Below are 17500 nucleotides of genomic sequence, written 5' to 3' on the forward strand. Positions count from 1 at the left end.
GCAACAGCACCACAACAACAAATATTCCACCACCAGCACAAACAAACAAGAGACACAATGACGTCACCCTGTCCACCCCCACCCCACCCCCACCCCCTTGACCCTTGACCCTCACTCCGTGACGTGTTCCAGCCAGCACCACCACAACAAACAACCACCACCACAACAAACAAACCAACAATAAACCACCATCACCACAACAACAAACAACAAACGACCACCACCACAACAACAAACAACCACCACCACAACTAACAACAATAAACGACCACCACCACCACAACAAACCACCACCACCACCACAACTAACAACAACAAACGACCACCACCACCACAACTAACAACAACAAACGACCACCACCACCACAACTAACAACAACAATCGACCACCACCACCACAACTAACAACAACAAACGACCACCACCACCACAACAAACCACCACCACCACCACAACTAACAACAACAAACGACCACCACCACCACAACAAACCACCACCACCACCACAACAAACCACCACCACCACCACAACTAACAACAACAAACGACCACCACCACCACAACAAACCACCACCACCACCACAACTAACAACAACAAACCACCACCACCACCACAACTAACAACAACAAACGACCACCACCACAACAACAAACAACCACCACCACAACTAACAACAATAAACGACCACCACCACCACAACAAACCACCACCACCACCACAACTAACAACAACAAACGACCACCACCACCACAACAAACCACCACCACCACCACAACTAACAACAACAAACGACCACCACCACCACAACAAACAACCACCACCACAACAACAAACAACAACAACAAACAACCACCACCACCACAGCAACAGCACCACAACAACAAACATTCCACCACCAACACCACCACAAACAAACAAGAGACACGATGACGTCACTCTGTCCACCACCACCACCCCTGACCCTAAACTCCTGTGACGCGTTTCCAGCCAGCACCACCAGCTCCAGCACCTTGGACATTCAGCCCCGGTCCCGCAGGCCGGCAGACGATGAGGGCAGCAACAACGGCAACACCTCGGGACCCAAACCCATGCTGCCCTACAGCTCCATGTTCATCTTCAGCCCCACCAACCCGTCAGTACTACTGCTGCTGCTGCTGGTGGTGGTTGTGGTGGTGGTGGTGGAAGAGAAGGGTGGCGGGGGGTGGGGGAGAGGAGATTGGGTAGGGGGGGGGGAGGCAGAGAAGGGGGGAGGAGAGTGAGAGAGAGGGGGAGGAGGGGACAGAGAGGGGGGAGGAGTGAGAGAGGGGGGGGGCGGGTGGTGGGGACAGAGAGGGGGTAGGAGAGTGAGAGAGAGAGAGGGGGGGAGGGGACAGAGAGGGGGAGGAGAGTGAGAGAGAGGGGGAGGAGGGGACAGAGAGGGGGGAGGAGTCAGAGAGGGGGCCGGGTGGTGGGGACAGAGAGGGGGGAGGAGAGTGAGAGAGAGAGGGGGAGGGGACAGAGAGGGGGAGGAGAGTGAGAGAGAGGGGGGGATGGGAGAGTGTGAGAGGGGGGGGGGAGAGGGAGAGAGAGAGAGAGAGGGCGGAGAGAGAGTGGTTTGCTGGGATGGGTTGGGTTGGGGTTAGTAGTGGTGGAGAGAGTGCTTGCTTGCTTGCTTGCTGGCTTCAGTTTAAAGTCTATTAGTGTAGTTGGATCATTTTTTTTACGAAAACAAACAAACAAACAACATAATAGACAGGTAGAAGTCAAGAAGTTAAACATCGCTGTAATACATAACTTCACAATTGTCATCATCATCATGGTCATCGTCACATAGGAATAATAATGATAATAATAATGATAAGAAGAAGAAGATGAACAACAACAATAACAATTATCGTAATCATCATCATCATCATCATCATCATCATGATAGAATTGATAGTAATGATTATATATATATATATATATATATATATATATATATATATATATATATATATATATATATATAATAGCAGCAACAACAAACATATAAAAAATAATAATAATAATAATAATAATAATAATAATAATAATGATAATAATAATAATAATAATAATAATAATTTTTTTTTTTTTTTTTTTTAACAATAACACTAACAATAACACCCCTGTGGTGTGCCTCATTTACAGCATTCGGCGCTTTTGTCACTTCGTGGTGAACCTGCGCTACTTTGACCTGTTCATCATGATCGTCATCAGCGCTAGCAGCGTGGCTCTGGCTGCGGAGGACCCTGTGAGGGAGGACTCCGAGAGGAACAACATCCTCAACTTCTTTGACTACGTCTTCACCGGGGTCTTCACCATAGAGATGATTCTCAAGGTCAGGGGTCGTGTGGGTGTGGGCGTGGGCGGTGGTGGGGGTAGGAGGGGGGTAGGGTGGTTCGGGGTGGGGGGTGGGGGTGTAGTGACTTCTTCTTCGGTAACGTGTTTGTGTGTGTGTGTGTGTGTGTGTGTGTGTGTGTGTGTGTGTGTGTGTGTGTGTGTGTGTGTGTGTGTGTGTGTGTGTTGTTTTGTTGGGGTTTTATTGTGTTTTCTTTCTTTCTTTTTTTTTTTTCGCGGTGGGGGGTGGGTGGGGGTGGGGGGTTCCTCTGTGTGTGTGTGTGTGTGTGTGTGTGTGTGTGTGTGTGTGTGTGTGTATGTATATATATATATATATATATATATATATATATATATATATATATATATATATATATATATATATATACATATATATATATGTGTGTGTGTGTGTGTGTGTGTGTGTGTGTGTGTGTGTGTGTGTGTGTGTGTGTGTGTGTTTTGTTTTGCTTTTTGTTGTTTTGGTTTTGGTTTTAGTTTGTTTTGTTTGTTTTGTTGTTGTTGTTGTTGTTGTTTTCATTAAGGCCTGATTAAGCGCGTTGGGTTACACTGCTGGTAAGGCATCTGCAGTATCAGATGTGGTGCAGCGTACATGGGTTTATCTGAACGCAGTGACGCCTTCCTTGAGTAACTTGAAGTGAAACTGAAATGATAGTGATGATGATGACAACCACGTTGATGATGCCAATTGCTCTTTCTGCCTCTGCCCTTGCGAAACAACTATGAAGATGATGACGATTATGATGATGGTGGTGGTGATGGTGGTGGTGGATGGTGGTGGTAATGATGATGACGATGATGATGGTGGTGGTGATGATGGTGATGATGATGACGACGACGACGATGATGATGATGGTGGTGGTGATGATGGTGGTGGTGATGATGCGATGATGATGATGATGATGGTGCTGCTGCTGATGATGATGACGAAGGCGGCGACGACGACGACGATGATGATGATGGTGGTGGTGATGTTGATGATGACGCTAATGATGACAGTGATGATGAGGATGACGACGACGATGATGATGTGGAGGTGATGATGATGATGATGATGATGATGATGATGATGATGATGACAGTGATGACAATGATGACGATGATGATGGTGGAGGTGATGATGATGATGATGACAGTGATGACAATGATGACAATGATGACGATGATGACGATGAGAGTGATGATGACATGCACCGTCCCAACAGATCATCGACCTGGGCGTGGTCCTTCATCCGGGCTCCTACTGCCGAGATCTCTGGAACCTTCTGGACGCTACGGTCGTCATCTGCGCTCTGGTGGCCTTCGTCTTCAAGTAGGTCTTGACCCGGAAGTTGTGTGTGTGTGCGTGTGTGTGTGGTCTGTGTGTGTGTGTGTGTGTGCGTGTGTGCGTGTGTGTGTGTGTGTGGTATGGTGGTGGGGTGTGTGTGTGTTTGTGTGTGTGTGTGTGTGTGTGTGTGTGTGTTGTCTGTGCGTGTGGTGTGTGGTGTGTGTGTGTGTGTGTGTGTGTGTGTGTGTGTGGTGTGGTGGTGGTGGGGTGTGTGTGTGTGTGTTTGTGTGTGTGTGTGTGTGTACGAGCGCGCGTGTGTGTGTGTATGCGTGTGCGTGCGTGAGTGTTTGTGAAAGGAGGGAGAGAGTTGCTAGTGAGTGGCCTTAATGACTTGGACCAGAGGATGAAGGGGGGTGGGGGTGGGGGGTTGGAGAAGGAGAGAAAGGTATGCAGAAGCGTGTTCGGGAACACTGGTCGAAACGGACGCCACATAAGACACAACCAAAGTCACAACTCTTGTTACAAATTCATGTCCAATCTCGAAGCTCAACTGACGCGATATGTCGGGAACATTTTTTTTTTTTTTTTTTTTTTTTTGTTCTTGTTCCGCTTTGAATTGTGAGGGACTTACAAGCTTTCAGGAAGCATCTTTACAACAATAGGAAAATTGAAGTCAACGAGAAAGCACGGTAGAAAGTCAACTTTTGAATCTATTTATCGTTTATATAAATGTGTTAAGGAAATAATAAAATCTTTTGCATCTTTTATATCCCCCAAGATTTAAGTGCAAAAAAAAAAAAAAAAAAAAAAGAATCCTGTAATGCTGTTCGATCATCCCCGCTAGGACTGAAAAGTGGGAGGGAGGGGGATATGGTGGGATGTGTGCGTGATGGGTGGGGAGCTGGAATGGATGAAATTAGAAGTATATCGGGTGGAGGTGTGTGTGTGTGTGTGTGTGTGTGTGTGTGTGTGTGTGTGTAGTAAAATACATTGTGTGCGCCATTTTACATAACTTTTCATCCAATCGTTCAAACCCACCCAAATTTACACCCAAGGGCGAACCAGTTTTGTGTGATATGCCACACCCAGCTTGGACTACGACCCGTTCACAAGATGAAAAAAAAAAAAAACAGAAGAAAAGACACCAGCTTCATATCTGAAGTTTGTGTGGAAACCCAGGAAACTGCGGTCATCCGTGTGTCTTCGTCCGGCGCGAAACGAAGGTGTTGGGAGAGGCAGACGACAGACAGCAACACTTTGTTGTGATGTTTCTGTTGATTCATTCACACCCCACCCCCTGCCCCTCCACCCCCCACCCCCCACCCCACCCTGGAATGCTGTGTCTACTGCACTAACCCCAGTACCTCTGCACATAGTGTGTCATTCTGGGGTTTCCGTAACTTCCCCTTCCTTCTTTTTGTCTAATCAGTACCCCGTTATCATTTATTGTAGCTTCCCTGTAACGAAGATGGTTTCTTCTCCCTTCGGAAGATAAAGCCTCATTCAGTTTTGCCCTCCCTGGCAGAAAGTGTCCATAAGTTTGGTTTATCCCTTTCTGGTACCGTTTCTTGGCATTCTCATATTTTGCGGGTTTATTTCGTGTTCATTTCCATTTGTTTCAAGCTATTTAATTGAAAGCTGATCTATAATTTGTCTTTAAATTTCGTTGTTTCTTTTTTTCTTTTTTTTTCATTTCGTTATTCATTAAGCAGTTATATATGTTCAAAACCTGAATTATGGTAAAGATGGAAGAACGGTTCATTGCATTTATCCGAATATATTCAATATGGATGTTGTTGTTGTTGTTGTTGCTGCTGCTGCTGCTGCTGATGATGATGATGATGATGATGATGATGGTGGTGTTTTTTTGTGGTTGTAGTCATTGCGGTAGAGCTGCTGCAGCTTTTGTTTGTGGTGATGATTGCGATTTGCAGCAAATGCAAAAACCTAAACTTGGCTGTGGTTAAAAACGAAACTAGCTCTTGAATTCATCAACTCAAAATCAAAAGCAAGTTCAAGCCTGAGCTCATACTCTCTTTCTCGAAACGCACCTTCAAAACAGTTCCAAGCTTTTGGACTGAGCGCTCAAATTGTTCGGCATAGCTGAAAACGGATTGGAACTGGGTTGTCATGCTGTTCTTTGAGTGTTGACACAAGTGATGGTGTTGATGGCGGTGGTTAGTTGTTTGTGCTCTAGCTCTTCTGCAGATTCCGAACTCTTAGCTCTCGTTTCCAAAACAACAATCCCCGAAGCCAGATACAAGAGTCAATCTTGCCAGATTTAGATTGAGAACAGTTGGGTTGAATGCTAACAAAAGATGGTTTGAGACAGGTGGATTAACAACATCTCCTTGTCCAGTGTAAAGAACAAGAGAAACATTTCATATTCAGTTGCAAAGGTTACGAGGAGGTTCGGGAAAGGTGCCCACTCTTTAATACAGCTGCAGCGAAGAGAAAAGACATAGTGTTTTCACATCAAATGACCAAAGTATTACCCTCTCAGTTGCAAAATACGTTTCAGAGGCAGTGAATATTCGGAAAAAGAAAATAAATGATAAATGAACAACACCTGTTAATACAAAATATGTGCAAACATTAATGGTATCCCAATTTAATTATCTTGAAGGAAGAAATATAAACAGACAGAATTGGTATTTTGATGGTCAATCTGATGATGATGTTTTTTGTGTAATTTGTTGGTTGTTGTTTATTTATATAATCCTCGTAATATTTGGTGCGTTAGTGTTTTTGTTTTGTTTTACATTTTTCAAATGATTGGATAAAATGACACTGTAACTTCCCCTGTCTCCCCCCTGTCACTTGGGCTGTTGAGCTAATGACAGTAAAGAGCCAAAGTCTCTCTCTCTCTCTCTCTCTCTCTCTCTCTCTCTCTCTCTCTCTCTCTCTCTCTCCCTATCTATCTATCTATCTATCGATCTATCTATCTCCTTTCTTCTTCATTTTTATTCTATTTTTTGTGAGGGTATGTTGGAAAGAAGCTTTCAGCTTTTGTGCCCTCTGTCAAGCGTTCACGTTCTGTCTGTGTCAAACCACCTCTCTCTCTCTCTCTCTCTCTCTCTCTCTCTCTCTCTCTCTCTCTCTCTCTGTCTCTGATGTGAAAATGAATGGGTTTTTCTTCAGCGTAAAATGGCGTATAACGTTTCCATGTGACGTATATATATATATATACATATCGTATTTCTTCTGATCGCGTTCCTTGATATGATATCATAGTTCAGCCGTTGAGCTGTGTGGTTGGAAATGTGAACTCCAAATAATTGATCAGTACTGGTTTCTTCTCCCTCCCCGTGCCTTGATGATGTCCTTTGTTAGCAGATCGGTTTTGTTTGTATCAAAGTTTCGCAACTTTTCACCATGTGTCACACATACTGAACCGGATGACCTTTACCGGCAGTTTCCGTGACGTTAAACAACCGAACAAGTCCTGTTACTCTTGGTTAACACAAAAAGGCACTACAACTACAATCTTGTCCTTTGTCTCAACAACAGTAACAACAACACTTGTTAGAATTGCTTGTGTGTGTGTGTGTGTGTGTGTGTGTGTGTGTGTGTGTGTGTGTGTGTGTGTGTGTCTGTCTGTCTGTCTGTCTGCCTGTCTCTCTCTCTCTCTCTCTCTCTCTCTCTCCCTCCCTTCCCCCTCTTTCTCTCCCCCCTCTCTGTCTCCCCCTGTCTCTCTCCCCCCTCGCTACCTCTATCTCTCTCTCCCTCTCTCTCTCTCTCTTTGCCACACGTAACACTCATTTTTTTCTGCGAAGATTTAATCATGGTTTCCCAAATGAGTGCTTTTTTTTCCCGTTCATGAGATGAGCGTGTTTTACTTTCCACCTCCCCCCCCCCCTAGAACCCCCCCCCCCCCCCCCCCCCGCCCCCCCCTTTCTAAAACTGAGTTCCTTTTCAGTTGATGGAGAACACCCTTCCACGGTGTATATTAGGACCCCCTTGAAATAGATAAATGAATACATGTATAGATGAAAGAATGTATGAACAGATAGATAAGTAGATAGATAAATGAATTAGATGAATGAATAAATATATAAATATTTGATTGGCTCTTTTCACTAATGTGACGTTGGTGTGTTGTTGTTGTTTATGTAGGGGGGTGGGGGCAGGGGGAAGGGGGGCGGGAGGTGGGGGGGTGGGGGGGGGGGGCGGGCGAGGGCGGGAGTGGATATGGATGTCAATGCGGGATGTGTGATGACATCTGCATTGTCTGTTTCTTTCTGTCTGCTTCTTCTTCCTTCTCACTCACTCTACCCTCTCCTCCCCAATGCCGGGGTACTACTACTACTTCTACTACTACTACCCACCCACCTACCTACCTACCTACCTACCCGTTTCTCAGTGCCATCAACAGGTGAGTGATTCCAGTCACCACAGCCAAGAGGTGCTGTGTGTGGGTGTCGGTTTTTTTTTTTTTTTTTTTTTTTTTTTTGCTTGTTGGAAATGTTTGGTGCTGACCTACCTGGGGTAGGGGTGGTGGGGGAGTGTGTGTGGGGGACTACCTACCCCAGGGCTCTTGTCTGTCTGTCTGTGTGGGCAGGAGTAGAGAATGTTGCGTGTGGTGGTCCGTTAGAGATGACAGGGCTTGATGCTTATTTATTTCTGTTTGGGTTTTCTGTTTTTGTCTTGGTCCACTCAGGTCCACTGGGGGACTTAGGTAAATGAATGAGCCGCCGGCCAGGTTGCCTTTGGATTTCTGTCTTTGTTTTGCATTTCTCTTTGTTAGATTTATTTTTTTTCTTATTCTTTATTCCTTCTTTTGTGTGTGTGTGTGTGTGTGTGTGTGTAAGTGTGTATGTCATTTTGTTTGCTTGTTTTTTTTGTTTTTGTTATTTTTGTTTTTTGTTGTTGTTGTTGTTTTTTGTTTTTGTTTTCATTTCTTTTGTGTGTTCTTTTTAACCACACCGTTTTACTTCTTTTTCTCTCTCTCTCTGATTTTTATCTTGCATGTGATTTGGCTATGTGTAGTGTTTTTAGTTCAGGTTGTTGTTTGTTTTTTTGTGTTCTTTTTCCCCTTGTTTGTGATGGTTGCGCTCAAGTGTCCAAAATCGTCTTTGTGTTCGAACTTTCAGAATTAATGATCTCGTTACGGGTATTGTCAACCTTAACAAGTAAAATGAAATAGATAAGTTATTTCAAAAAAATAACTCGCCATACAGCTTAATGAGTAAAACAGTATAGAAGTTTTCTAAAATGTACTGTTCGTGAATTTAAAGAAAAAATGTTTGAAAATAAATAGATTAAACACACACACACACACACACACACACACACACACACACACACACACACACACACACACACACACACACACACACACACACACACACACACAACCAAACATAGAATTCGATTATCATCTGACTAATGTAATTACTAACAACAGAACACAAACAGCGGTGCATCATTGACTTCAGTCCTGATAGTAATGAATGAATCAGTGATTAGATAGCACAGAGAGAGAGAGAGAGAGAGAGAGAAAGAAAAGAAAAAAAAGATAGGAAAGCGAAAGAAGATTCAAAAAGTAAGTAAAAATGATTCCCTTAGCGTCATGGGTAGGCTATAGAAGATTCAAAAAGTCAGTAAAACTGATTCCCTTGACGTCATGGGTAGGCTATAGAAGATTCAAAAAGTAAGTAAAAATGATTCCATTAGCGTCGTCGGTAGGCTATAGAAGATTGAAAAAGTCAGTAAAACTGATTCCCTTGACGTCATGGGTAGGCTATAGAAGATTCAAAAAGTAAGTAAAAATGATTCCCTTAGCGTCAGGGGTAGGCTATAGAAGATTCAAAATGTAAGTAACAATGATTCCTTTGGCGTCATGGGTACGCTATAGAAGATTCAAAAAGCAAGTAAAACTGATTCCCTTAGCGTCGTGGGTAGGCTATAGAAGATTCAAAATGTAAGTAACAATGATTCCCTTAGCGTCATGGGTAGGCTATAGAAGATTCAAAAAGTCAGTAAAAATGATTCCCTTAGCGTCAGGGGTAGGCTATAGAAGATTCAAAAAGTCAGTAAAAATGATTCCCTTAGCGTCATGGGTAGGCTATAGAAGATTCAAAAAGTCAGTAAAAATGATTCCCTTAGCGTCATGGGTAGGCTATAGAAGATTCAAAAAGTCAGTAAACCTGATTCCCATAGCGTCATGGGTAGGCTATAGAAGATTCAAAAGGTAAGTAAAAATGATTCCCTTAGCGTCATGGGTAGGCTATAGAAGATTTTAAAATGTAAGTAGAAATGATTCCCTTAGCGTCAGGGGTAGGCTATAGAAGATTCAAAAAGTCAGTAAAAATGATTCCCTTAGCGTCATGGGTAGGCTATAGAAGATTCAAAAAGTCAGTAAAAATTATTCCCTTAGCGTCATGGGTAGGCTATAGAAGATTCAAAAAGTCAGTAAACCTGATTCCCATAGCGTCATGGGTAGGCTATAGAAGATTCAAAAGGTAAGTAAAAATGATTCCCTTAGCGTCATGGGTAGGCTATAGAAGATTTTAAAATGTAAGTAGAAATGATTCCCTTAGCGTCATGGGTAGGATATAGAAGATTTTAAAATGTAAGTAAAAATGATTCCCTTAGCGTCATGGGTAGGCTATAGAAGATTCAAAAATCAAGTAAAAATGATTCCCTTAGCGTCATGGGTAGGCTATAGAAGATTCAAAAAGTTAGTAAAAATGATTCCCTTAGCGTCATGGGTAGGCTATAGAAGATTAAAAAAGTCAGTAAAAATGATTCCCTTAGCGTCATGGGTAGGCTATAGAAGATTCAAAAAGTAAGTAAAAATTATTCCCTTAGCGTCATGGGTAGGCTATAGAAGATTCAAAAAGTAAGTAAAAATTATTCCCTTAGCGTCATGGGTAGGCTATAGAAGATTCAAAAAGTAAGTAAAAATGATTCCATTAGCGTCGTGGGTAGGCTATAGAAGATTCAAAAAGTAAGTAACAATGATTCCCTTAGCGTCATGGGTAGGATATAGAAGATTTTAAAATGTAAGTAAAAATGATTCCCTTAGCGTCATGGGTAGGATATAGAAGATTCAAAAAGTAAGTAACAATGATTCCCTTAGCGTCATGGGTAGGCTATAGAAGATTCAAAAAGTAAGTAAAAATGATTCCCTTAGCGTCAGGGGTAGGCTATAGAAGATTCAAAAAGTCAGTAAAAATGATTCCCTTAGCGTCATGGGTAGGCTATAGAAGATTCAAAAAGTCAGTAAAAATTATTCCCTTAGCGTCAGGGGTAAGCTATATCAACAACCAGTGAGAGGCGCATCCACGTGTTGGTCCGTTCATGGACTGTCTAGTCGTCAGCCTGACAACATCAACATCAACATCAGCAGCAGCAACAATGACAACAACGTCATGAACAAGAGTGAGGAGATGTAGTCGTACTCTGCAGTAAAACAACAACAATAACAACAACAACAACAACAACGTCATGAACAAGAGTGAGGAGATGTAGTCGTACTCTGCAGTAAAACAACAATAACAACAACAACAACAACAACAACAACAACAACGTCATGAACAAGAGTGAGGAGATGTAGTCGTACTCTGCAGTAAAACAACAACAACAACAACAACAACAACGTCATGAACAAGAGTGAGGAGATGTTGTCGTACTCTGCAGGAAAACAACAACAACAACGTCATGAACAAGAGTGAGGAGATGTAGTCGTACTCTGCAGTAAAACAACAACAACAACAACAACAACGTCATGAACAAGAGTGAGGAGATGTTGTCGTACTCTGCAGTAAAACAACAACAACAACAACAACAACAACGTCATGAACAAGAGTGAGGAGATGTTGTCGTTCTCTGCAGTAAAACAACAACAATAACAACAACAACAACAACAACAACAACAACAACGTCATGAACAAGATTGAGGAGATCTCGTCGTTCTCTGCAGTAAAACAACAACAATAACAACAACAATGGCAATGACAACAACAATAACAACAATAGTAATAACAACAACAATAACAACAACAACAACAACAGCAACAATGGCAATGAAAACAACAATAACAACAATAGTAACAACAACAACAACAATGGCAATGAAAACAACAGCAACAACAACAATAACAACAACAACGTCATGAACAAGAATGAGGAGATCTAGTCGTACTCTGCAGTAAAACAACAACAACAATAACAACAATAACAATAACAACGTCATGAACAAGATGGAGGAGATCTCGTCGTTCTCTGCAGTAAAACCAGTTCATGACACACCAAAACAGTAGTGAGAGAGAGAACAAACTGTCTTTTTAAGTATTTATATTTATAACTTTCTCTCTTTTCTAACTCGCCCAGTATTCGAAAAACAGATACAATTGAATTATGTGCGGTCACCGTTTGTGTTGTTGTTTCGTCTGCTTGTTCATTTGTGCCTAGATGGGAATGTGTCCTTGGTGTGGAATGGTCCAGCTGCGACGCTAGCTGGGATATACATGCTTGCTGCATTGCTCCTACTTTCTGTTTCACTGCTCAACTGCTATAATAGAGGAACCCTGACCCCCCCGCAACCCCTCCCCCTCCCCCTAAAATAGCTGCAAGTCTCAGACATTAGGCAAGTGTAATAACGATTACTACGCAATGGCTTGACGTCATAAACATAATTACAGACTCAATGATTGCGTCATTTTGATGTTTCGAAAACTCTGACGTCACGTTTCATCACACGTTAGTCTTTATCTTTGCCTATGAACTCAGAAGTAATGATTATGACTTTACCATATTTTTTGTTATCGTTACTGATATCATCACTGTCAATCTGAAGGGTTCAGAAAAGAAATGACACATTTGATAAGGTATTTTATAATCATATCAGAAACGTGTACCTATTCTGAAATCATTTCACTTCATGCATCAGATATACTGATAGCAGTAGGCCCATGTCTTATTTTCAACAATACGTTGTCGCCTTGCTGATTTCCATAAATTTAATAGTAAAAGAAGTACGCCCGTTATATAATCAAAGGTATTATTCTGCATTGCATGGCTTTTCTCTGCTTTTTTCTTCATTCTTTTACCATTAATTTTGCCAAAATGCACTTCACAAAACATCCAACGACGACGACGATATTTTTTGCCTTGCATGCTTTATTTTTTTCCTCTTTTTTCCCCCTCAACTTTTGACAAAGACTGAACTCTTTTTCCAGATGCGAGTGCCCATGCTTCTTCCACGCAAACTGTGATATTGTCATGTCGACAGCATTTCTCTTTTTTTTTTTTTTTTTTTTTTTTTTTTTTTACACGTATGGGAGTGAGCGTGGAAAGTGCGCACGTGTGTGTGTTTGCGCGCGCACGCGCGTGTGTGTGTGTGTGTGTGTGTGTGTGTGTGTGACAGAGAGAGAGAGAGAGAGAGAGAGAGCTACCTTCGGTGCGTTTTTCAAGTGTCAATCAGAATTGATAAAGTCATGTCTACTGTCTGTGTTTTATCTGAGTTAATGGACGGTAGATTACATATATATATATATATATATATATATATTTATATATATATATATATATAGTTTTTTTTTTTTTTTTTTTTTTTTTTAAATTTAAAAAAAGAAAAGATATTTGTAAAATGTATGACTTTCGTAGATGATATCTTCCACCTTTCTGGAATGATAGTGTTATTTCTGTTATTGTCATCACCATTATCATCAATGTCATCGTCACCATCGATAGTGGGTGTTATCAACTGTGTTATTTATTTTTAAGCGGCTGTTGTAAAGCTTCGACAAAGCAGCAAGATTTGTGTAGCTTTTTGTCTTCTCTCCTTTTTCAAAAGAAAAAAAAAAACGCACAAAACTGGAATTATGCACACTGAGCACAGCTAACATCAACAGTTTGCATAGTCGCATTTTTCTTATTATACACTGCAGACGTATTAGTATTTCTGTAGTTTTAGCTTCTGTCATTTCGAATCTTTACACATTTTCAATATTAACATAGTTTAGACATTTTACTATTTGCACATGTTAGATTTGCACTTTTTCTCATTTTTTTCTCTCCGTTTTCTTCGAAAAACTTTGACTCACTCTCCCCCGATCCCCCCCCTCCCCTCTACACACACACACACATACACCCATCCAGCCCTCCCCCCACTCCCCCTCACACACACACACACACACACACACACACACAAACACACGCACACGCACACACACACACGCACTACTCTTATCATTATTATTTATTTCATTAATTATTATTATTATTATTATTATTATCATAGTAATCGCAAATCGCCAATGCTGCTACTAATTTACAAGTACTAGATTAATAGGTTTAGTGGTTCAATTGGTGCATGTAAAAGAATCCACGGCAACAAAGCGGTTGTCACTGGGATGACTATATAGGTAAAAAAAACAAAACATCTTTGGTAGGTTAACATAATTATACACTTCAGACAGGAATACGTGGATGAATGAATGAATGAATGTGTGTGTGTGTGTGTGTGTGCGTGCGTGCGTGCGTGCGTGCGTGCGCATGTCTTTGTGTGGGGTAGGGGGCGGGGAGTTGGGTGGGGCAGGGGGGAGAGCATGGGTACGTATCGGTAAAAATACATGCCAACACCTTATCTTTAACAGTTAAAGTATTCCTAGTTGACTAACACGTAACAAGCGATGAAAAACAACCCACCCGAATCGTGACACACATCATCCCCTTTAGGGGAAAAAAATGATGGGGAAAAAAGATGATGGTTCGTCCTTCGTATGATTAAAGGTGATTATCTGTGCCCAGCCCAAGATCAAAATGTTTTGTTGCTTTCTTATTCACATACCGTTCCTTTAGATGTGGTGAATTTTTAGTTTACACATTACTGAATCCGTTCATGTCATGTTTACAAACAATAGATTAAAATCACTGGTTTATTCTGAGCAAGTTATATTTTCTTTGAAATAAACATTACAAATCGATTCCTTTGTTGAGACAAACGACGTTCCCTTTGTTATTAAGAGAATGGGGATTTTTTTTTTTTTTTTTTTTTTTTAATTGAATAAAAAAGAAAATAGATACACGGATGGATGACTCATTTCACAACTTTACACGTTATTAGTTTAGGTTATTAAAAAAAAAAAACCATTTCCCTTTCTGGAATGATGTCAGACTGTGCACAGTGTTGAGGAAAGTGGTCAGTCCTGTTCCACCGGAAGTTGATGACTGAAAGCGGCGTGCTGTGTTTGTCTCCCTTGCAGCAACAACGCGGGGAAGAACCTTAACACCTTCAAGTCTCTGAGGGTGTTGCGGGTGTTGCGGCCCCTGAAAACCATCAACAGAGTGCCCAAACTGAAGGTAGGGGGGTGGGTTGGTGGCTGTTGTTGTTGATGTTGGCTGTGTTGATGTTGTTGCTGATGTAATGATGATGTGGAGTGATGGCCTAGAGGTAACGCGTCCGCCTAGGAAGCGAGAGAATCTGAGCGCGCTGGTTCGAATCACCGCTCAGCCGCCGATATTTTCTCCCCCTCCACTATACCTTGAGTGGTGGTCTGGACGCTAGTCATTCGGATGAGACGATAAACCGAGGTCCCGTGTGCTGCATGCACTTAGCGCACGTAAAAGAACCCACGGCAACAAAAAGGTTGTTCCTGGCAAAATTCTGAAGAAAAATCCACTGCGATAGGAAAAACAAATAAAACTGCACGCAGGAAAAAAAATACAAAAAAAAAGGGTGGCGCTGTAGTGTAGCGACGCGCTCTCCCTGGGGAGAGCAGCCCGAATTTCACACAGAGAAATCTGTTGTGATAAAAAGAAATACAAATACAAATACAAAATGTTGATATGAGTACTTACACAGAGCCTATCCACGGATGGTGACCAAGCTCTAAGTGCTTTACAAACACGGGGTCATTTACACAACAGGCTGCCTACCTGGGTAGGTAGAGCCGACTGACAGCTGCCAGTGGGCGCTCATCATTCGTTTCCTGTGTCATTCAGTCAGATTTCAGTTACACACACATGCACACTCATAATATAGATTTGTAACATTCCACGTGTATGACCGTTTTGTTCATTTACCCTGCCATATAGGCAGCCATACTCCGTCTTAGGTGGGGGTGCGTGCTGGGTATGTTCTAGTTTCCATAACCCACCGAACGCTGACATGGATTACAGGATCTTTAACATACGTATTTGTTCTTCTACGTGCGTATGTTGTTGTTGATGTTGATGTTGGTTGTGTTAATGCCGTTGTTTTTTTGTGTTTTTGTTGTTGTTGTTGTTGTTGTTGTTTGTTAATGTTGTTTGTTAGTGTTGTTTTTGTTAATGTTGTTGTTTTTGTTAATGTTGATGTTTTTGATCATTATTGATGTTGATGTTTTTGTTAATGTTGTTGTTGTTGTTGTTAATGTTGTTTGGGTTTATGTTGTTACTATAGTGTTTGTTCATGTTGTTGATAATGTTGTTTGTTGATGTTGTTAATGTTGTTTTTATCAAGGTTGTTATGCTTTGTTATTTTTATTATTTTTTTTATTTTTTGGTCAATGTTGTTGCTCATGTTGTTTATGTTGTGTCTATTAATGTGGTTAATATTGTGTTTGTTAATGTTGTCAATATTTTGTTTGTTTTTAATGTTGTTGTTACTGCTATTACAACCGTTTTGTTTGTTTGTTTGTTTGTTTCTCCCTCCGACAGGCGGTGTTTGACTGTGTGGTGAACTCCCTGAAGAACGTGTACAACATCCTGATCGTCTACGTCCTCTTCCAGCTCATGTTTGCCGTCATCGCCGTTCAGCTCTTCAGCGGCAGGTTCTTCTACTGCACGGATGAGTCCAAGACCACCAAGGATGAGTGCCAGTGGGTGTCTTGTGTGGGGGTGTTTTGGGGGTTGGGTTGGTGGGTTTGGGCATGGGGTGAAGGGGTAGGGGGGGAGCGTGTGTTTGTGTGTGTGTGTGTGTGAGAGAGAGAGAGAGAGAGAGAGAGAGAGAGAATGAGAGAGAGAGAGAGAGAGAGAGAGATGGAGTCTGCGTTTGTGAGGGAAGAGTAAGGGTACATTTGGGTTGAAGAGGGAGGGGCGGGGGGGTATGTGTGGGGTATGGGTGTGTGCGTGTGTGTGTGTGTGTGTGTGTGTGTGTGTGTGTGTGTGTGTGTGTGTTTGAGAGCGAGAGTGATTGACGGGGTTGGGTTTGACAGGAAAAAGAAACCTTTAAATGTGTGGCGCTGTACTGTGGCGCTGTACCATCCGTGGAGAGAACAGTTCGATTTCACACAGAGAAATCTGTTGTGGAAAAAAAAAAAAAAAACAAAGAGACAACACACTACCCCCACTCTGCAACACAACATCACACAGTAACACAACACAACAACGCAATAAACACACCACAACACTACAACACAACACAATAAACACACCACAACACTACAACACAACACAATAAACACACCACAACACTACAACACAACACAATAAACACACCACAACACTACAACACAACACAATAAACACACCACAATAAACACACCACAACAGTACAACACAACACAATAAACACACCACAACACTACAACGCAACACAATAGACACCACAACACTACAACGCAACACAATAAACACACCACAACACTACAACACAACACAATAAACACACCACAACACTACAACGCAACACAATAGACACCACAACACTACAACACAACACAATAAACACACCACAACACTACAACACAACACAATAAACACACCACAACACTACAACACAACACAATAAACACACCACAACACTACAACACAACACAATAAACACACCACAACACTACAACACAACACAATAAACACACCACAACACTACAACACAACACAATAAACACACCACAACACTACAACACAACACAATAAACACACCACAACAACAACACAAC

General features: G+C 41.8%; 1 protein-coding gene across 1 annotated transcript in view; it reads left to right on the forward strand.

Annotated features, from left to right (window-relative positions):
* The window catches only part of LOC143275763 (voltage-dependent calcium channel type A subunit alpha-1-like), a 402120-nt gene that overhangs the window by 316985 nt on the left and 67635 nt on the right, over positions 1-17500 (forward strand). The window contains exons 26-30 of the mRNA XM_076580041.1: positions 989-1133; positions 2153-2342; positions 3568-3674; positions 14843-14939; positions 16278-16438. Of these exons, the coding sequence (XP_076436156.1) occupies positions 989-1133; positions 2153-2342; positions 3568-3674; positions 14843-14939; positions 16278-16438 (700 nt within the window). The remainder of the gene's footprint in view (positions 1-988; positions 1134-2152; positions 2343-3567; positions 3675-14842; positions 14940-16277; positions 16439-17500) is intronic.

This window comes from Babylonia areolata, chromosome 31 (genome assembly GCF_041734735.1).
Source record: "Babylonia areolata isolate BAREFJ2019XMU chromosome 31, ASM4173473v1, whole genome shotgun sequence".
Taxonomy (NCBI): Eukaryota; Metazoa; Mollusca; class Gastropoda; order Neogastropoda; family Buccinidae; genus Babylonia; species Babylonia areolata.